At 37.3% G+C, this 18,237-nt stretch overlaps 1 protein-coding gene across 1 annotated transcript; it reads left to right on the forward strand.

The window, feature by feature from the left end:
- Positions 1-610: 610 nt before the first annotated feature.
- Positions 611-10,904, forward strand: LOC306875271 (interferon-induced very large GTPase 1-like; the record flags this gene model as incomplete). The annotated part of the gene is made up of 4 exons (XM_079425744.1): positions 611-614; positions 721-1,317; positions 2,400-2,464; positions 6,096-10,904. The coding sequence occupies 4 exons, from the start codon at positions 611-613 to the stop codon at positions 10,902-10,904; spliced, it is 5,475 nt and encodes a 1,824-aa protein (XP_079281870.1).
- Positions 10,905-18,237: the final 7,333 nt, after the last annotated feature.

The raw sequence follows: 18,237 nt of genomic DNA on the forward strand, positions 1-18,237 counted from the left end.
GATTCTTCATGAACAATTATTCAGTTATTTGTCATGTTAAGCATAAAAATAATAATAATAAAAATTGAAAGTAGTTTCAGTGTAGCTAGCTACTTCGGAAGGGTAGCTTGAATGTAGCTTAACCAATTTAATTTAGGAGTAGCTATAGTTGGTCAAGCTACAGTGTTAAGAGTAGCTTCCTTAACACTGGTCTAGTTATTAATACAGTTCCGTTTGTATTTCCTTTATCCAGTTTCATCTATGTTATCCCTGTGTTGTTCTCATGCTACCTTGTGTTTGAATTACCCGTGTGTTGAATTAAAAGGCTTTTATATACATTCATCTTCGTCTCTGTGGGTTTGTAGGCAGCACAGTATGACAATAAGCATGAAGAGTTCAACTCTGTATGAGTATCATGTCATAATTCTACATCACTCATATGGTGAACATAAGCTAAATGTAAAGTGAGCTGTTTAGATAAGTAGACTTTAAAGTATGCCTATAATAAGTATAATTAATTTACAGTATCTTTTTCAGGATAATGAACAGGCTGTTGAAGACAGGAGTAACTCCAAACGTGATGAGTTGAGCACCTGAACTGTCTGACACTCTTGATCTATTACTCAGCAGAATGGGTAAGAAAACAAAAACATCTGATTAATCACATTGCTGAATGTGACTACTTCTATGTTGCAGTGTGTATCGATGAATCTGAGAATGGTTCTTTTGTGTTTATTCTAGATCACAGCCTGACCATTGTGTTATTTGGAAACTCTGCAGCAGTCCAGTTTCAATGTGACAATATTTTGCTTGGCGAAATACCACCAAATATTCAAAATCTAGCAGTATCCAGGACTGTTTCATTGCAGATGAAGATATCAGGACGTTGTGTCTCTGTAAAAAACCTGATTGACTTACATGAAACTGCAGTTGACCTGGATGCCCTCACTGGTCAACTAGTGAATGAAAATGAAATCATCGCCTTCATCTTTGTTGTGCAACTGGGCCAGTTAACAGATGCTGATAAGATGGGCATTGAGTGGCTTCAGAGAGTATTTGGTGATAGAGCACTTCAGTTTGTGATGATTCTCTTCACCTATGAGAGCCTGGAAGAGTCTGACTCTATAATAGATGATCTGAAGAAAAACTCTGCTCTGGAGCGGCTGATTGAGAAATGTGGTGGAAGATATCACACCTGCAGCAAGAACATGACCAACCAGTCAGAGATGACAGACCTGATGAACAGAATTGAGCAACTGTTTATTGATAATAAACAGCAGTGCTACACCAGTGAGAAGTACAACACAGCGTTAAGTGAAAGAGGAAATGATCATAACAGTAAGAATATAGTTTTATTTCTAATTTAATTTTCTAGTTTAATATCTCTGACATTTTTACTTGCCTCTGACCCTATTCTAACATTTCCATTTATATATCTCAAATTATACCATTATAGACTCAGATATGTTTGTATACATGGGTTGTTTTGTTAAATTACATACGTTTTACATTACATCGTTTAGTGACCTTCATGTCATTCCAAACTGTTCTTTCCTCTCTGAAACACAAATAAATACATTTTAAAAGTCAGTGGGGTCCAGAACAACAACAACAACAAAAATATATAAAAAGAAAGAAGTCATACAGATTTAGAACGACATGAGACTGAGTATAGGGTGAATACATTCCTTTATGATGAACGAGCAAACTGTCAACAACAATAGACTACCACACCCGCTACAACCTAAAATAAATATAATATTCATGAGTTCACACTTACATATAATAAACAGAGTAAAGGTTATACATATTTGGCGTGCTGTCCGGGGAGAGGGCTCCGAGCTCGGTATTTAGCCCGGACCCAGAGCGCTCCCCCTGAGTGCTCCTCCCCTTGCTGGGGTAGGAACGGGCTGATGGTGAGAAGTCGGGGTGGAGGAGGGATGCTGAAAGACTGTAGAGAGAATGAAGGTAAGGCGGTTTAGCTATTTAGAGAGGTTCTCCCTCGAGCTGATAGGCTAGACGATGTACTTGATGATGATCTGATTGACTCTCGAGCCTATAGGATAGACCAGGGATCCTCAAATCTGGACCATTCCTGCAGAGTTTAGCTCTAACCCTAATCAAACACACCTCAGCATGCTAATCAAGAGTCTTCAAGATCATTAGAAAATCACAGGTAGGTGAGTTTGATCAGGGTTGGAGCTAAACTCTGCAGCAGATTGGACCTCCAAGGCAAGATTTGAGGAACCCTGAGATAGACGATGTAACTGCTGATGATGAATTGGCCGGGTTAATTATCTGACCGTGCCCCTCCCAAACTTTGTTAATAAAACATCATTTTTTGTTTATTCAAAGATTTTCTTCAAATTTATCACAAATATAATTCCATTTTAATATTCTCTCACCTTTTCTATTACAAGATCAACCTGAAAGAATGAAAAACAGCATGGAATATACAACAACAAAGACAAGTGAGAAACTTGAGGTATGTGTTAAGTGAAGTGCAAAAATACACCTGAACAAAATCTTAAGACCAGGGGAAACATTACAAGAATTCGCATTTCACACAGGTGGATTGTAACCAGGTTGTAAGTACTGCTTCAAAATGCCAAAAGAAGAAACAGGAGCAAGAGACAAAAAAGACAATAAGCAATTTATTGAAAACTGCATTTAAACTCAAACAGGCTATTCATCAGCTGATCAAAAGTTTAAGACCATAGCCTTAAAAAGTTAAAGTCTGCGCAAAAATATGGCTTTCATGTCATTTTTCTTCAAGCAGTCACACTGTCATGATCTCCTGATGGCAGAGGCAAAAATTCTTTCTGTCTTTGAACGTGGCAGGACATGGCATTTCTTCTTCTTTTGGCATTTCTGTCAGGACCACTATCGTCAAAGATGATTGACAATTAGCAGTTTGGATTGGCGGTATGGTTCTGTTCTGGGCAAGAACTCCCTGCGCATCCATGCAGCCTAGCATGGATGAGAGCAGGGAGAGCAGCGATAACCATCCAGGCTAAACAGAACAGAACCAACAAAAGTATTACAGATATTGTTAAAGTTCAGTAATTGCATGTACACATTTTAGAATTAGTCTGATTCAAAAGAGAAACAGAAGGCTGGATCCTGACTGACAGAGGAGGAGTTGGGGATGGAGGAGGGTAATTCGCTATTGAGCAATGCAAAAACTCCTGATAATACTGACAGACCTTATATATGGATGCTTGGATATGTGTCCTATCCCTATAGGTAGATGGGGATCAGCTGAGAGTCAGCTGATGCAAGCTTGACTAATGTGACCTGCCAGAACTAACGCTACACTTGATTTCTGTCAGGACCACTATCGTCAAAGATGATTGACAATTAGCATACAGTTTGGATTGGCGGTATGTTTCTGTTCTGGGCAAGAACTCCCTGCGCATCCATGCAGCCTAGCATGGATGAGAGCAGGGAGAGCAGCGATAACCCCCCCCCAAAACAAAACTGAATACAATACAAACTGATAGCAAAATCTCAAAGCCTTAAAGGTCCCATATTGTCAAAACTGAAATTTCCTGGCTTTTTTCATGATAACAGAGATCTAGTGGCTATGTAACTACCATATAAGTTTCAAATCAGTCAGTCCACAGTAAAGTGCACACAGACTGCATAAAGTGGATGTTTTTTCACGATCTCTTGTGACTTCCGTAAAAATGTGACGTCCGATCTACTCAGTCACCATCCCGAGCACCGCCCGCCGTTCTTTTGCCAAACCTCCAGACAGCATCGCGTCCATGCTATTGCTGAGCAACAACACGGGTCGAAAAGTTTAACTTTAACAGACGAAACCAGATCGGCCGACCTGTAACGTTACACTCTCAATCAAAGGATGGACGATCTGACAGGACTGTTACTATGAGTGGATCACAGCTAACATCTATAGTAAAGACAAACTCACCGTGTCTATCTAGTCATGATGAATGTGTAAATACATTTCAATTTCAGCAGGCAACTATTTTTACAGCTACATTATTATTCCAGCCACAACTAATCACAACAATATATACAATTACAAATGATTATATATAAATCGTTAGTTTGTTGTTTAAAACACATGCACACAGACATTATTTCATACATGACTGTTGTGAGATGCAAGAAATCTTCAGATGCGCCCATAACAACAAAAGAAAATACTTTAACCTTTTCTGATGAGAAGTGTGCGCTGCAAACACGAGCATTTTTGATGATGGTTTCCGTCCAGTCCGCTCGTTTTATCGCGTTTAACCACAGCTGTAGTCGGTTTTTCGTCTGGCAGTGGCAGCAGGTATGTGATCAAAATTCTAATTTTGGGTCACTAAGGCTGTGTTACGTCGATTCTGGCACCCAACATCACAACAAGATGATATTAGCTCCTTATGAAGCTGAATCTGTGCTGGTTTGTTTTGCAAACTAGTAATTAATAAGTTAAATTTCTAGTAATTAAATAACTGCTTCAACAAACATCGTTCTATTTTGTTCTAAATCATTGAACCTTTAAGCTGCCTCAAAAGCATGTCCGATATCAGTTTCATGACCTTCATGAACAAACGCTGCCTGCGAAGTCATTGGCAGCAAAGCAGCATGTCAGCAGCCAAGGTTTTCGGAGCAGACGACTTCAGCTGAACAACGACCGTTTACCATTTCTCTTGGAGCTGCGCCACAGCAGAACTGATTCCATTTGTACCATGGTCATTATTTTCTGCTGCTTAAATCTGTGCTGTAAGTACTAAAAAATAAAGGCGACTTGACTAGGTTAAAGAGGACATAACACACAGTTTCGGCCAATCTCATGTTAATCTTGAGAGCCTATAGTGTAGTATTGCATCATTCACATCTCCAAAGAGTCTTCAGTTTAATCAGGTTTATAAAAGAAAGATACAGTTTACGATTCTCCCCCCGAAAACAGCCGAGCTCCTGGAGGCAAGCCGTGGGTGGAGCTGAAGAGCACTTACGGGCCGACTGGCAACAATCACAGATTTTTGATGCAGTTTTACAGCAGCCCCAAGTCATGACGGGGATCTTTACCGCTGGGACTGCTCCGTATTTTAGTATCAAACAATGTGCAAATCCAGAGTCAGAATGTACCTTGTTATAAAACATTCGTCACCGTAATGACGGGAACAAACAAACAAACAAACAAACATGTTTGTGAAGCTCAGTTGCTGCCCCGGAAAAAAAAAAAAAGCATCCATTGTTCACATAACACTGAATAAGGTTATATTTTCCTCACATCCAAAAACATATCTTTAAAGATATTCTACAAATGAAACTACAAATAAACAAATGAACACATTAAAGAATAATGTCCAAAAATTAACAAATCTACATAAGCAAAACAACATTCACAGATATAATATGCTGTGATGCTTGGAAATGCACACGGCCTTTACTTATGTAAATACACAATACAGCCATAGGACGCTAAAGTAGAACGTGCGATAGCTCAGTGAAAATGATTAATAAGTCACTTTGACCTTAACAGTTTACATTTATATACAGGTATAATGAACATTAATATAAATCAAATAAATACTTACAAGTGATGCTGTTGCAAGGTTAAAGATTACGGAAATATTTGGTGATTTAAAGAGAGCCATTGTTACTGCTGCACCATGGAGCACTCACTACTTCCTGATTTACCTGAACACCAGAATTGCAATATAAAATAAGATTAAACTTGCCACTAGATGGAGCTCTAAACCATTAATAAAGTGAATAGGAGAAATACTGCCATTAGAGATTGAATTATTTATTGAGTACAATTCTTTAATCAAATTAAACATTAAACATGGAATCTGTTTAGATCAAACTTCCAGCACAACAAGTATACTGCTACTGCTTAGGGCAACCATTTGGCCAGCAGTGGCCCTGGTGACCTGCCAGAACTAGCGCTACGCTTGATTTTGAAGCAGTATTTACAACCTGGTTACGATCCACCAGCACAAAATGCAAATACTTGTAATGTTTCCCCTGGTCTTAAGATTTTGTTCAGTAGTGTACAAGTGTAGAAGGATGTTAGAAATCCCTTGGAGAATAAATCTTACATTGCTTTCTATTCCACAGCAGACTTTCTTTAATTGTGCTGTTTTGTTTCTCAGGCAAAAGTTAAAAAGCATTCAGAATATGGTGCAAGATTGGATCAAAGCAAAGGAAGTGGAATCAGTGAAAAAGTACAGCATCTATTTCAAAGACTCCAGCTTGATAACAGGCATCATTGTAAGCTAAGAGCTACAGATGTTCTTCAATTAACTGCACATTCATTACAGTCTCATGAGTCTTGTGCTGAGGAGAACCTGATTCAGACTTTCCTACAAAAACTACTGATGATGAACTACAGAGCAAGATACATTAAACCTATAGACACCACTAAGCAGCATGAAAGACAACAAGGAAACATAGACATATTTAAAGATGAGACGGATGCTGATATTTTCAGAGAAATATCTTTGTTTACTGAAGGGATTGGCAGAAAAGGTGCTATTCACCCAATGGATGTTCAGATGGCCGTGTTTCATTGTGCTGACAGTTTGCTGAAGCAGCTGATGGTGACTAAACTGTCTCAGTGTCAGTACGCTGTGCCTCTGCTTGTTCCTGATCCATTCACACAAGAGATTCAGTTTCCTCTTTGGACATTCAGACAAATCAACAAGAGCTGGAAGATGAAAGATACCAAAAATGAAACCATCAGTAAAATCCAGCCAGTCTGGAAGGCAGAAACACCTATGGTGTCTTTCTTCAGATTTGGCTCACTGACCTCATCCAAATCTCAGCTGATGAACAGTCTGATCAATGAGAAACACAACACGTTCTTCCACAGAAACTGTAAAGGCAGCAGCAGTACCAGACTACTGATGGACGGAGTGGTGGAGATCGCCTGGTACTGCCCTTCTGGAAAAGACACAGATAAATTCACTCAATGTATTGCTTTCTGTAACCTTCATGGTGATGCAGGAGACAATGAGAAACAGCTGCATATCCTCACAGAAATGGCCTCAGTCAATGTAGTTATTCTACCAAGACTTGACAGAAATGACAGATATGCAGCACAGATGCAAAAACTGTACAAGGATAGAAAGCCACTAATTTGTCTTTTTACTGAGGATAAATATAGAGTAACTGAGATGAGGAGTGGAAAATACAAAATTGGATTAAAAGACAGAAATCAGTCAGATATATCTGAAGAACTTGAACAAGCTATTAATGAATGTCTCTTGTATGTATCATCAGAATCATCTTCTGTTTTTAGACTTGAAGATGTGTCGAAATACTCAAAATATCCAAATATCAGAGTAGATGAGAAACTTGATGATGAATGCAGCAGAGGGAAAGAAGCAGCCCAGCAGATGATGGGTTTACTAAAGAAAAAAGATCTGACAGATGCCAAAAAGTCATTTCTGCCCTCTCAGGGGAAACTGTGGCATCAGTGGTGTGAAAAGAACAAAGAACTACATCGATCTCAGGGAAATGAAACAGAAATGGATATAAAACAGAAACAAGAGATGAAGAAAATCCGTGAACAGCAGCATGTGTTGAATATTGGTGAGTTCATGAAGTTGTTTATCACAGAAATTAATTCACAATCTCCAAATGAGAAGACATTTCTTCTGAAATGGCTCGCAATTTTCCTGGATGAATATACCTCTGCTGACCTTTCTGCTCTACATCACAAGTATGATGAAAAATGGTCAAAGGTCTTAAAACTGAAAGAGAACAATGACAGATTTGAGCATCAGATGGCAACAAATTTGTCCAATGAACAAATGGAACTTGATAAGATATCAAAAGAACTTCAAGCTGCAACCTTTGGTTTGGAGCACATCCTGAGGGAAATCGGTCAGATCTATGAATCATGTAAATCAGTGAATAAGAACAAGGAAGGCCTTCCATGTAATTTTACTTTTCTCCCGAGTCTTGCAGCAGAGATGATGATCTCTGGATTTCCACTGGAGCTGATGGATGGAGATGCTGCTCATGTTCCTTTGGTCTGGGTTACTGCTGTTCTACAAGAACTTATCCAGAAACTGGGAGATAAGAGAGTCTTTGTGCTGTCAGTTTTAGGGATTCAGAGCTCAGGGAAATCCACTATGCTGAACGCCATGTTCGGACTCCAGTTTGCCATCAGTGCTGGCAGATGCACCAGAGGAGCTTTCATGCAGCTGGTCAGAGTGTCAGAGGAGATGAAGATAAAAGAACAGCTGAAGTTTGACTATATTCTTGTTGTTGATACTGAGGGGCTTCGAGCTCTAGAACTGGCTGGAAGGTCAACTAGACATCAGGACAATGAAATGGCCACATTTGTTGTTGGTCTTGGTAATCTGACATTGATCAATATCTTTGGAGAAAGCCCATCAGAGCTGCAGGACATTCTTCAGATCGTTGTGCAGGCCTTCATGAGGATGAAGAAGGTTAATCTGTCTCCCAGTTGCATGTTTGTTCATCAGAATGTTTCGGAAGTCACAGCTGGAGAGAAAAACATGGTGGGAAGAAGACGGCTGCAGGAGACACTGGATGAAATGACAAAACTTGCTGCTAAAGATGAAGTCTTTGATGCAGAATGTTTCAATGATGTTATTACTTTTGATATACAAAAAGATGTTAAATATTTTGCACAGCTCTGGGAAGGAAGTCCACCAATGGCACCACCGAACCCATCATACTGTGAAAATATCCAAGAGCTCAAGAAAACCTTTTTTAGTCATGCCTCGAAATCAGATGGCTTAGAGCTAACACACCTAAAAGGTCGTGTTAATGATCTCTGGGAGGCTTTACTGAATGAACGATTTGTGTTCAGCTTCAGAAATTCTCTGGAAATTGCAACATACCGAAAATTGGAGACAGACTACAGCAAGTGGTCCTGGAGTCTCCGCAGAACCATGCTGGATATAGAGAACAAACTACACAACAACATAGAAAATGAAACAATTGATGAGGTTTCAGAAAGTGATCTTCAAAAAAAACTAAAAGTGAAAAGTGGAGAAGTAGAAAAGTCAATGTCAGATTTCTTTAAACAAGAAAACGATAGAGATATGCTTAAACAGTGGAAATCATCATTTTACATCAAAATCAAAGAGCTTCGGGAAAACATTGTGAGGGAAACAATGAAAAAGTTAAACGAGATTCTTAAGCAGAGAGATATAAAGAAAGATATTGATGCTCAGAGGACACGTCATGAAAATACTCTCTTGGAAAAGAGCAAAGAACTTGCAATAAAACTTAAAGACAAAGCCAATGATGAAACAATCCTGAAAAAAGAGTTTGATTCCTTTTGGAAAGAGTGTGTTAACAAGATTAAGACAGAAACTTTTCAAACTCCTCAAATCAAAAACATTCATGTGTTAAAAGACATGAAACAACTCCTCAGTGACATCTATAAAAGTGGCCCTGTAGAATCCTGGAGAGACAGCAAGGATATTCTCTCTGTGCCAAATTTTTCAGATTATGTACAGTACAAGAAATCCAGTGGAATTACAGGACATGATAAAAATGCCTTCAGATCTGCTAAACAGAAATTTGGTTACATTGAGGTTGAAACCCAAATTAGAACCTTAGTCAATGACATTGCGCAACAAGCAGACAAAATTATCTTGTCATATAATATTGCAAAGATGGGCTACAACAAAACCTACATTCAGGAACTTGCTGATTTTATCAAAGCCAGAGTAGTAGATTATGAGCAAGGATCCAGGAACTATGTGTTCACAAAGGAATTTTACATGGATTTGGTCAGTTCCATCTGTAAGAGAGAAAATAAGATAATTACTGAACAACACAGAAGATTCAGGGAAGCCAATGATCCAGTTTTCTACTTTGAAAAGAAGCGTGAAGTATACTATAGCATTTTTCAGAAATACTGTTATGGTGCAACATCAGCTGCCATTTTTGGTGAGATCATTTGTCAGAAATTGAAAGAGCCCATTCAACAAAGTGTCTACAAAAACATTGCCAGAGGTGTGACTAATGAAATTAAAACAAACTGTGAATCACTAAATGGAAACAGATCTAACCTAGAGAAACACATTCTCAAGATTCTAGCAGAACAGGAAATTTTTGACAAATACATGAACTACATTCACAGTCCCAGAGACCACTTAAAGAGTTTCATCAGAGATGAAGTCAATCAGTACATCACTGATAAGTTTGAAGAGAGTATTCGGCCCCAAATGGAGGAGAACACTGAACTCTTGACAAAAAAGATCATGGAAGCGGCTCATAGAGCAACTACAGTGGTCAACACGACCAGCAGAGATGTTCAGAAGTGGCTGGATAATTTCACACTGCAGCTCTCAGATGTGCTGATTTTCTCTGTAAAAGACCTCAGTGGAGTGAGTCATGATGGTGTTGATAATTTCAACCTCCTAGAAGAAGTGATAAGTGTGGAAATTGGTTCAGTATCATCTGAAATACAGCATAAATTCAGCACAGATACATTTCCTGTAAATTTGGAAGAGAAGGACAGACCAGATGAGATTCTGATTGATCATCTCTGTCAGTGCTGCTGGGTTCAGTGTCCGTTCTGTGCAGCCACCTGCACCAACACAATAGAAAACCATTCTGGAGATCACAGTGTTCCTTTTCATCGAGTGGATGGGCTCACTGGTAGCTGTTATGATGAAACAAACTGTCTCAGTGCAGATTTTTGCACAAATTTAGTGAGAACTAGTAAAATGTTTTATACTGGCCAGTGGTTTCTATGCAGAGAATACAGAAATGCAGGAAATGTTTATGCAGAATGGAGCATCACCCCTGACTTCTCTGAGCTGCCGTACTGGAAGTGGTTTGTGTGCAGATTTCAGAAAGATCTGAAAAAGTACTTTGGGAAAACATTCAATAGATGGGATGAGATTTCATATGAATGGAGTCAATACTCAAAAGAGCAAGCTATTGAGAGTTTGGATAAATATATATAATGACACAAAAAAACATGAATCACTGGTGAGACAAGTTACACTTCTGCACTTCAGTGATTGTTAATTCTTACATCTAATAATCAGCAGTGACAGTGAGGCAGCTCAGAGAATTTGAGATATGTTTAAACATGTACAAGCCTAATTCCAGAAAAGCTGAGATGTTTTGTGAAATGCCATAAAATCGAGAATGTTATTTGTTCATTCGCTTTAAATGACTAAAGTACACAGAAAAAAATTCCCATGTTTTCACTGTCCAACTTAATCTTATTTTGTGAATGTAAACCAATTTTGATTCTGATGGCTATAACACGCTTCAAAAAGGTTAGGACAGAGGCATGTTTACCACTGTGTAAAATCACCTTTTCTTTTAATTACACATTTTAATCATCTGGGAATTAAGGATACTAATTGGATGCTAACTGGATGCTATTTTTGACCAGTCTCACTAGATTCAAGACTTCATCTGCTCAACACTCTGTAGTCATTGTTGTCTGATTCTCTATTTCACGATGGGCAGGGCTAGATTGATAATCGAGCATGCTGGACATTTTCCTGGTGACACTGATACACACTGAAGGGGCCGACAGAATTTTTTTGTTTGTTTGTTTTTTTGCCGAGGACCATCATGCAGGGACAACGAGCAGCAAGTGTTACATTGGTTTGTCTCCTGTATTGACTGCGTAAACCACCCAATCACAATGCGCTATAGACGGAGCGATGAAGTATTTTGCTTCGCCTATATAAAGATTGCTTTACCCCAACTTCTTCTTCGTTGGCTTTTCCCACGTTTTCACAGCAGCTTTATCAAGAACAGGCTTGCTCTGCGGTGAGTAATGTGGGCCAAAGAGCCAGGCAGGAGGAGGAGAGGCGAGTAGTTGAATCGGTAAAGTGCTTGATAGAGACTCGCAACGGAGGCAGGCATATAACCTATCCTAATGTGAGCGTGTGCCAAACACTTTTTTAATAAAACATAAATTCGTCCCCCGCGATTTTTTAGTCAAGTCAAGTGTGTTCATAGAGGATTGCATGGGTCAATGCAAATAAATCTAGATTTAAATTCGAAAAGACACGATATTGTCGGACCTGATGTTTTATTCTTATCTAAAACAACTAGATGCAATGATACATATATCTACACTACCAGTCAGAAGTTTTTGAAAAGTAAGATTTTTAATGTTTTTTAAAGAATTCTCTTCTGCTCACCAAGTCTGCATATATTTGATCCAAAATACAGCAAAAGCAATAATGTGAAATATTTTTACTATTTAAAATAACTGCTTTCTATTTGAATATATTTTAAAATATAATTTATTTCTGTGATCAAAGCTGAATTTTCAGCATCATTACTCCAGTCTTCAGTGTCAGATGATCCTTCAGAAATCTAATATGCTTTCGTGGATGGCATCGATGGACATCACGCTGCAGTCTTCCCTGGATGCGCTGAATCCATGTGTGGCCTCCGGTTTGGATTCCACCTTACATGGAGTGACACGCGAGGAACACTCCGGAATTTTGACGCACGCCAGTTGTGAGCTTTCATCACTCAGGCCACCGATGCTGGGGATCTCTACACCGGTAAAGCAGCTTGTTCGTGATAAACGAAAACTTACTGATCTCAATCCAGCTATCAGGAAACATCGTAAGTTTACATTTTTCCAAACTCTAAACCATGCAAAAATTCTATGGGACCCACGGCCACGCTTCAAACCAAGGGGATTATTAGGCGGACACATTACTATCCGTAGCATGGTCTCAAAGAGCGACCAAATGGAACATCTACTAAATAATTCCAACTTGGATTTTCTTGGTGTCTCAGAAACGTGGTTAAGTAAATATTCCCCAGAGGCACCTGTTAATGTATCTGGATACAATGATTTTAGAAAGGACAGAGACGAAGGGCGAGGGGGAGGCGTGTTAATCTATGTGAAAGACACAATCAAATGTAATCTGATTGAATGGTCGCCTGTATTAGATATTGAATGTCTTGGACTGAATGTTTGGCTATCCCCTGAAATGTCATTTATTTTAATTTGCTTGTATCGTCCTCCTTCATCTACCATTGTTTTTTATGATAATTTACATAAACTGTTAAAACAATGTCAAGAAAGAAAGGAGCTAATTTTAATGGGTGATTTTAATATAAACTGGGAAAATAACTCTGACCGGAAAAAACTTAAAGACATAACAGACAAATTTAATCTTATCCAGTTAGTTCTTGGTCCCACCCGCATCACTCACTCCTCTCAGACGCAAATTGACTTAATGTTTACAAACAGACTGGAAAGGATAATAAAATCATACAATTTATTAACAGGTTTATCTGACCATAATATAACTCTACTGGGAAGGAAACTCACTAAAAAACGTTTTAAGAACACAACCACAGTGAAACAATATTATTGGAGTATTCCTAAAAATGATAAGGCCAAATTCAAATCTGTTTTAAATGATATTGATTGGACTGATCTCTTGGCTATTGAAGATGTAGAGAACAGTTGCAACCTGTTTTCAAGCACTGTTAATAATATAATATCCTCATATAGTAGAAGAATGACACACAGACCAAGACACAAAAAATCTCTACCTTGGCTCAATGAGGCTCTCTGGAAACAGATGAGGGACAGAGATTCCTCACTAAAGATTGCACTTAAATCAGGGCTCAGAAGTGACTGGTATAGCTATACATCACTCAGAAATAGAGTAGTAAGCAACATAAGGAAAGCCAAAGCAGATTTCTATATAAAAGTAATTGATGATGCAAAGGGAGATGGGAAATTGATTTGGAACAATCTTAATAAATTAATTGGGAAAGATACTCAACCCTGCGCACCGGCACTTGAACTGAAATTAAATGGAATCATAACCAGAGAAGATGACATTATAGCAAGCACTTTTAACAACTTTTTTATCCAATCAGTTGAGGAATTGGCACAGAATTGCATTGCTAGTAATATAGTGAGCATTCCTATTGATATTGACAAACCTATTTTTAGAATTGAGGAAATTAGTGAACTTGAGGTAGAGAATACCATAAATTCATTAAGGAACTCAAAAGCTAAAGATGCATTTGGTCTTGATTCTGTATTTTTTAAAACTCATAAACAGTCTTTAATGAAACCTCTTACACATTTAATCAATTGATCAATTAAACAAAGTATTTTCCCAAGTTCCTGGAAAACAACTGTGGTAACCCCCATTTTCAAGGCCGGTGATAAAACACTGGTGGAGAACTACAGGCCCATCAGTATACTACCTGTAATATCTAAGGTAGTAGAGAAATGGGTGGTGAAACAGCTGACTACTCATCTTAGTAAAGGCCATACACCACTGCACCCGATGCAGTTTGGCTTTCGAAGTAATCGCTCCACAGAAACAGCCAACTGCTTTTTTATCGAGAATATAAAAATGAATCTAGATAAAGGAGGCGTGGTGGGTGCAATATTTTTAGATTTGAAAAAAGCATTTGACACCGTCAATCATGACGTTCTTTTGTCAAAACTATCCTATTTTAATTTTTGTGGAAATGCAATTAAATGGATGAAATCATACTTAACTGACAGAAAACAAAGCATGCGCATTAATAACACTCAATCTACATATCTAAACTGTATAATAGGTGTCCCTCAAGGATCTATACTGGGCCCCCTTCTGTTTAGTCTCTATATAAATGACCTGCCTACTGTTTGTCCATCTGTACATTTACAAATGTATGCAGATGACACAGTCCTCTACGTGCATGCTAAAAATAAACAACAAGCTGCACACCAACTGACTGAGGCCATGAGCAAGGTATCTATATGGCTAATAAATTCATGCTTGCACCTGAACATAAGTAAAACAGTATGTATGTATTTTACAAAACAAACTACTGTGACTTATGACCCTGAGGTAATTGTTAACCAAGAGAAGATTAGAGTGGTATCTGATTTTAAATTTCTGGGAATTATCCTAGACTCACAACTCTCATTTAAAAAGCATACAAAAAAGGTTGCCAGTATTGTTAAATTTAACCTGACAAATTTTAAACACATAAGATCATACCTATCAATGAAGGCCGCAAAGCTCTTCTTGCATGCGATGATCTTCTCACACTTTTCTTACTGTTTAACTAGCTGGTCGCAAGCCAATAAAACAACATTGCAACCATTGGAGTCACTCTATAAACGGGCTTTAAAGACATTGGACCGTAAGGGTAATAGCTATCATCATTGTCGCATAATCAAAAAACACAACATGTTTAGCTTTGAAAACTTCAGACACTTTGCTGATGCCTGTCTTGTCTTTAAGATACTCCGTGGGATTGCTCCACCACCATTGTGCCAGTTTATAAAACAGAAAGATAAGGTCAATAGAGTAACCAGAGCAACCACCAGAGGGGACTGCATAGTTCAATATAGACAAAATAGGATTGGAAACACAGCCTTTTCTGTCAGAGCCACAATTTTTTGGAATAGTCTGCCCAATGAGTTAAGGGAGTGTAATAGTCTCTCCTCTTTTAAAAAACAGCTTAAATCTTGGATTAGAGACTATTACAATTGTACCCATACACCAAATACTTAAGTCCATGAACTTTTTTTTTTTTTTTTTTTTTTTTTTTTTTAATATATACTGTATTTACTTTATACTGAAATTAATTTAAGGGTTAGGTGAGGTGAGCAATATATTGTCTGTTTGAGGGTATGTTTATATTGTTTTAAAATTTCTGCTGTATTTATTACATTGCTACTGTAATAATTAAATTTATAGTGTAATTTTATTAACTTTTGTATTTTAGGGTGCCTGTTAAGACCTGGCTAGGGACAACAGATGGAAATTAGCACTTGTAGCTAACTCTGGTTTGTTTACAGCGAGTAACTTGTTTGTTGATCAATGAGCATTGTCCCTATCAAAAAAAAAAAAAAAAAATTAAATAATATGCTGATTTCCTGCTCAAGAAACATTTATTATTATTATTATTATCAATATTTAAAACAGTCAAGTATTTTTTTGTGGATTCTTTGATGAATAGAAAGATCCAAAGATCAGAATTTATAAAAAAAAAAACTAAAAAAAAACTTTTGTAACATTATACAATATACCATTCAAAAGAGTCAGTATAATTTTTGTTTTGCTTTTTTGGGAAAGAAATGATAGAAATTTATTTATTTAGCAAGGATGCAAAAATGATGATAAAGACATTTATAATGTTACAAAAGATTTCTATTTCAGATAAATGCTGTTCTTCTGAACTTTCTATTCATCAAAGAAACCTGAAAAAATATACTGTTTTCAACATAATAATAATAATAAATGTATTTTGAGCAGCAAATCAGAATATTTGAATGATTTTTGAACGATCGTGACTGGAGTAATGACGCTGAAAATTCAGCTTTAATCACAGGAATAAATTACATTTTAAAATAAATTCAAATAGGAAACTTAAGTTAATTTAAATAGTAAAAATATTTCACTATATTACTGCTTTTGCTGTATTTTGGATCAAATAAATGCAGGGTTGGTGAGCAGAAGAGACTTCATTAATTTTTAAAAAAAAAATCTTACTGTTCAAAAACTTTTGAATGGTAGTTTATATCACTCACACGCATATATATATATATATATATATATATATATATATATATATATATATAGTTAATGCAATTGGTTATAATAGTATGACATTCCATAATCAATCCCCAACTAATCAAACAAGACAATCAGAAAAAATAGAAATTGATTTTCACGATCTTTTAGACCAGGGGCTCCGATGTTACCAGAGTAAGGAGGACAAGAAGAGACAAAAAGACTAACGACGCAAGAGGGCCAAAGGCAGAACATGAAATTCAAAAGTTCTATGTTCAGCTAAAAGAGGTTCTGAAGTTGATGAGAAAACAAGAATCTTTAAACAAAAGAATAATGAGGAAAATGAGAGAGATGATTAATTTGAGTTGGTTTTCTGCTGAGTTGCAAATGTTAAATTATTTAGAAGTAATGGAACTTCAAACTTTGGTTACAGAAGTATAAATGTCAAGATGTTATGTTTCCAGTATGTGCTGTATATGGAGAGCACGAATATGAATTGCTTTGAGGTTATTAATAAGGTTTATGAAGTTTGTTTGCAAAGAAATGGTTGATGTCAAGGAGATGCATTTTGCACTTTTCTAATCAAAACAAAGTCATGAGGTGTTATTCATATTTGCTATATATGAAGTGTATGATTTTGAGTAATATCTGGGTGATGGGTGAAAGGTCTCTGCCTGCTCGAGGAACTAAAACCAACCCAGACAGCGGGGGGAGACAGACGACACGTGCAGAAATAACGCAGGTGGATGGAAGACTATAAAAGGCTGAAGGCAGCGATGGACTTCATGGGCCGGCTAACTTGATGAAGACTTCTCGTTTGTTATTTTTGTTATTTGCTTATGAGTTACTGTATTCCTAAATAAAACGAAACCATTGTATTGGTGATTCGTTAAACTTTTAAATCAGTCTCTGAGTAATTAATTCTTAAATAACTAGTTATAAGAACAGTAAAGTCATGTCAAAGTTATCTTGGAAAAGATCTGTTAAAATTTTGTTAAATAATAAAAATATTTATTTAACTTAAGGTCTTTGGACCTTGCATTTAACTATGTAATATAGTTCATTGTTAATAACTTTGAAACACATCTATTGTAGCATTACTAAAATCGTTTAATGTTACACTTACACAATAACTACACGTAACAAAAGGGTGAAAAGGCATCTCTTTAGATTACAGCTCGCAGATGTTACACTTATTCAGTAACTACACGTAACAAGAGGGTAAGAAGGCATCTCTTTAGATTACAGCCCGCAGATGTTACACTTATTCAGTAACTACACGTAACAAGAGGGTAAGAAGGCATCTCTTTAGATTACAGCCCGCAGATGTTACACTTATTCAGTAACTACACGTAACAAGAGGGTAAGAAGGCATCTCTTTAGATTACAGCCCGCAGATGTTACACTTACACAGTAACTACACGTAACAAGAGGGTAAGAAGGCATCTCTTTAGATTACAGCCCGCAGATGTTACACTTATTCAGTAACTACACGTAACAAGAGGGTAAGAAGGCATCTCTTTAGATTACAGCCCGCGGATGTTACACTTACACAGTAACTACACGTAACAAGAGGGTAACAAGGCATCACTTTAGATTACAGCCCGCAGATGTTACACTTACACAATAACTACACGTAACAAGAGGGTAAGAAGGCATCTCTTTAGATTACAGCCCGCAGATGTTACACTTACTCAGTAACTACACGTAACAAGAGGGTAACAAGGCTTCACTTTAGATTACAGCCCGCAGATGTTACACTTACACAGTA

Source organism: Barbus barbus (assembly GCF_936440315.1).
Source record: "Barbus barbus genome assembly, chromosome: 9".
NCBI lineage: Eukaryota > Metazoa > Chordata > Actinopteri > Cypriniformes > Cyprinidae > Barbus > Barbus barbus.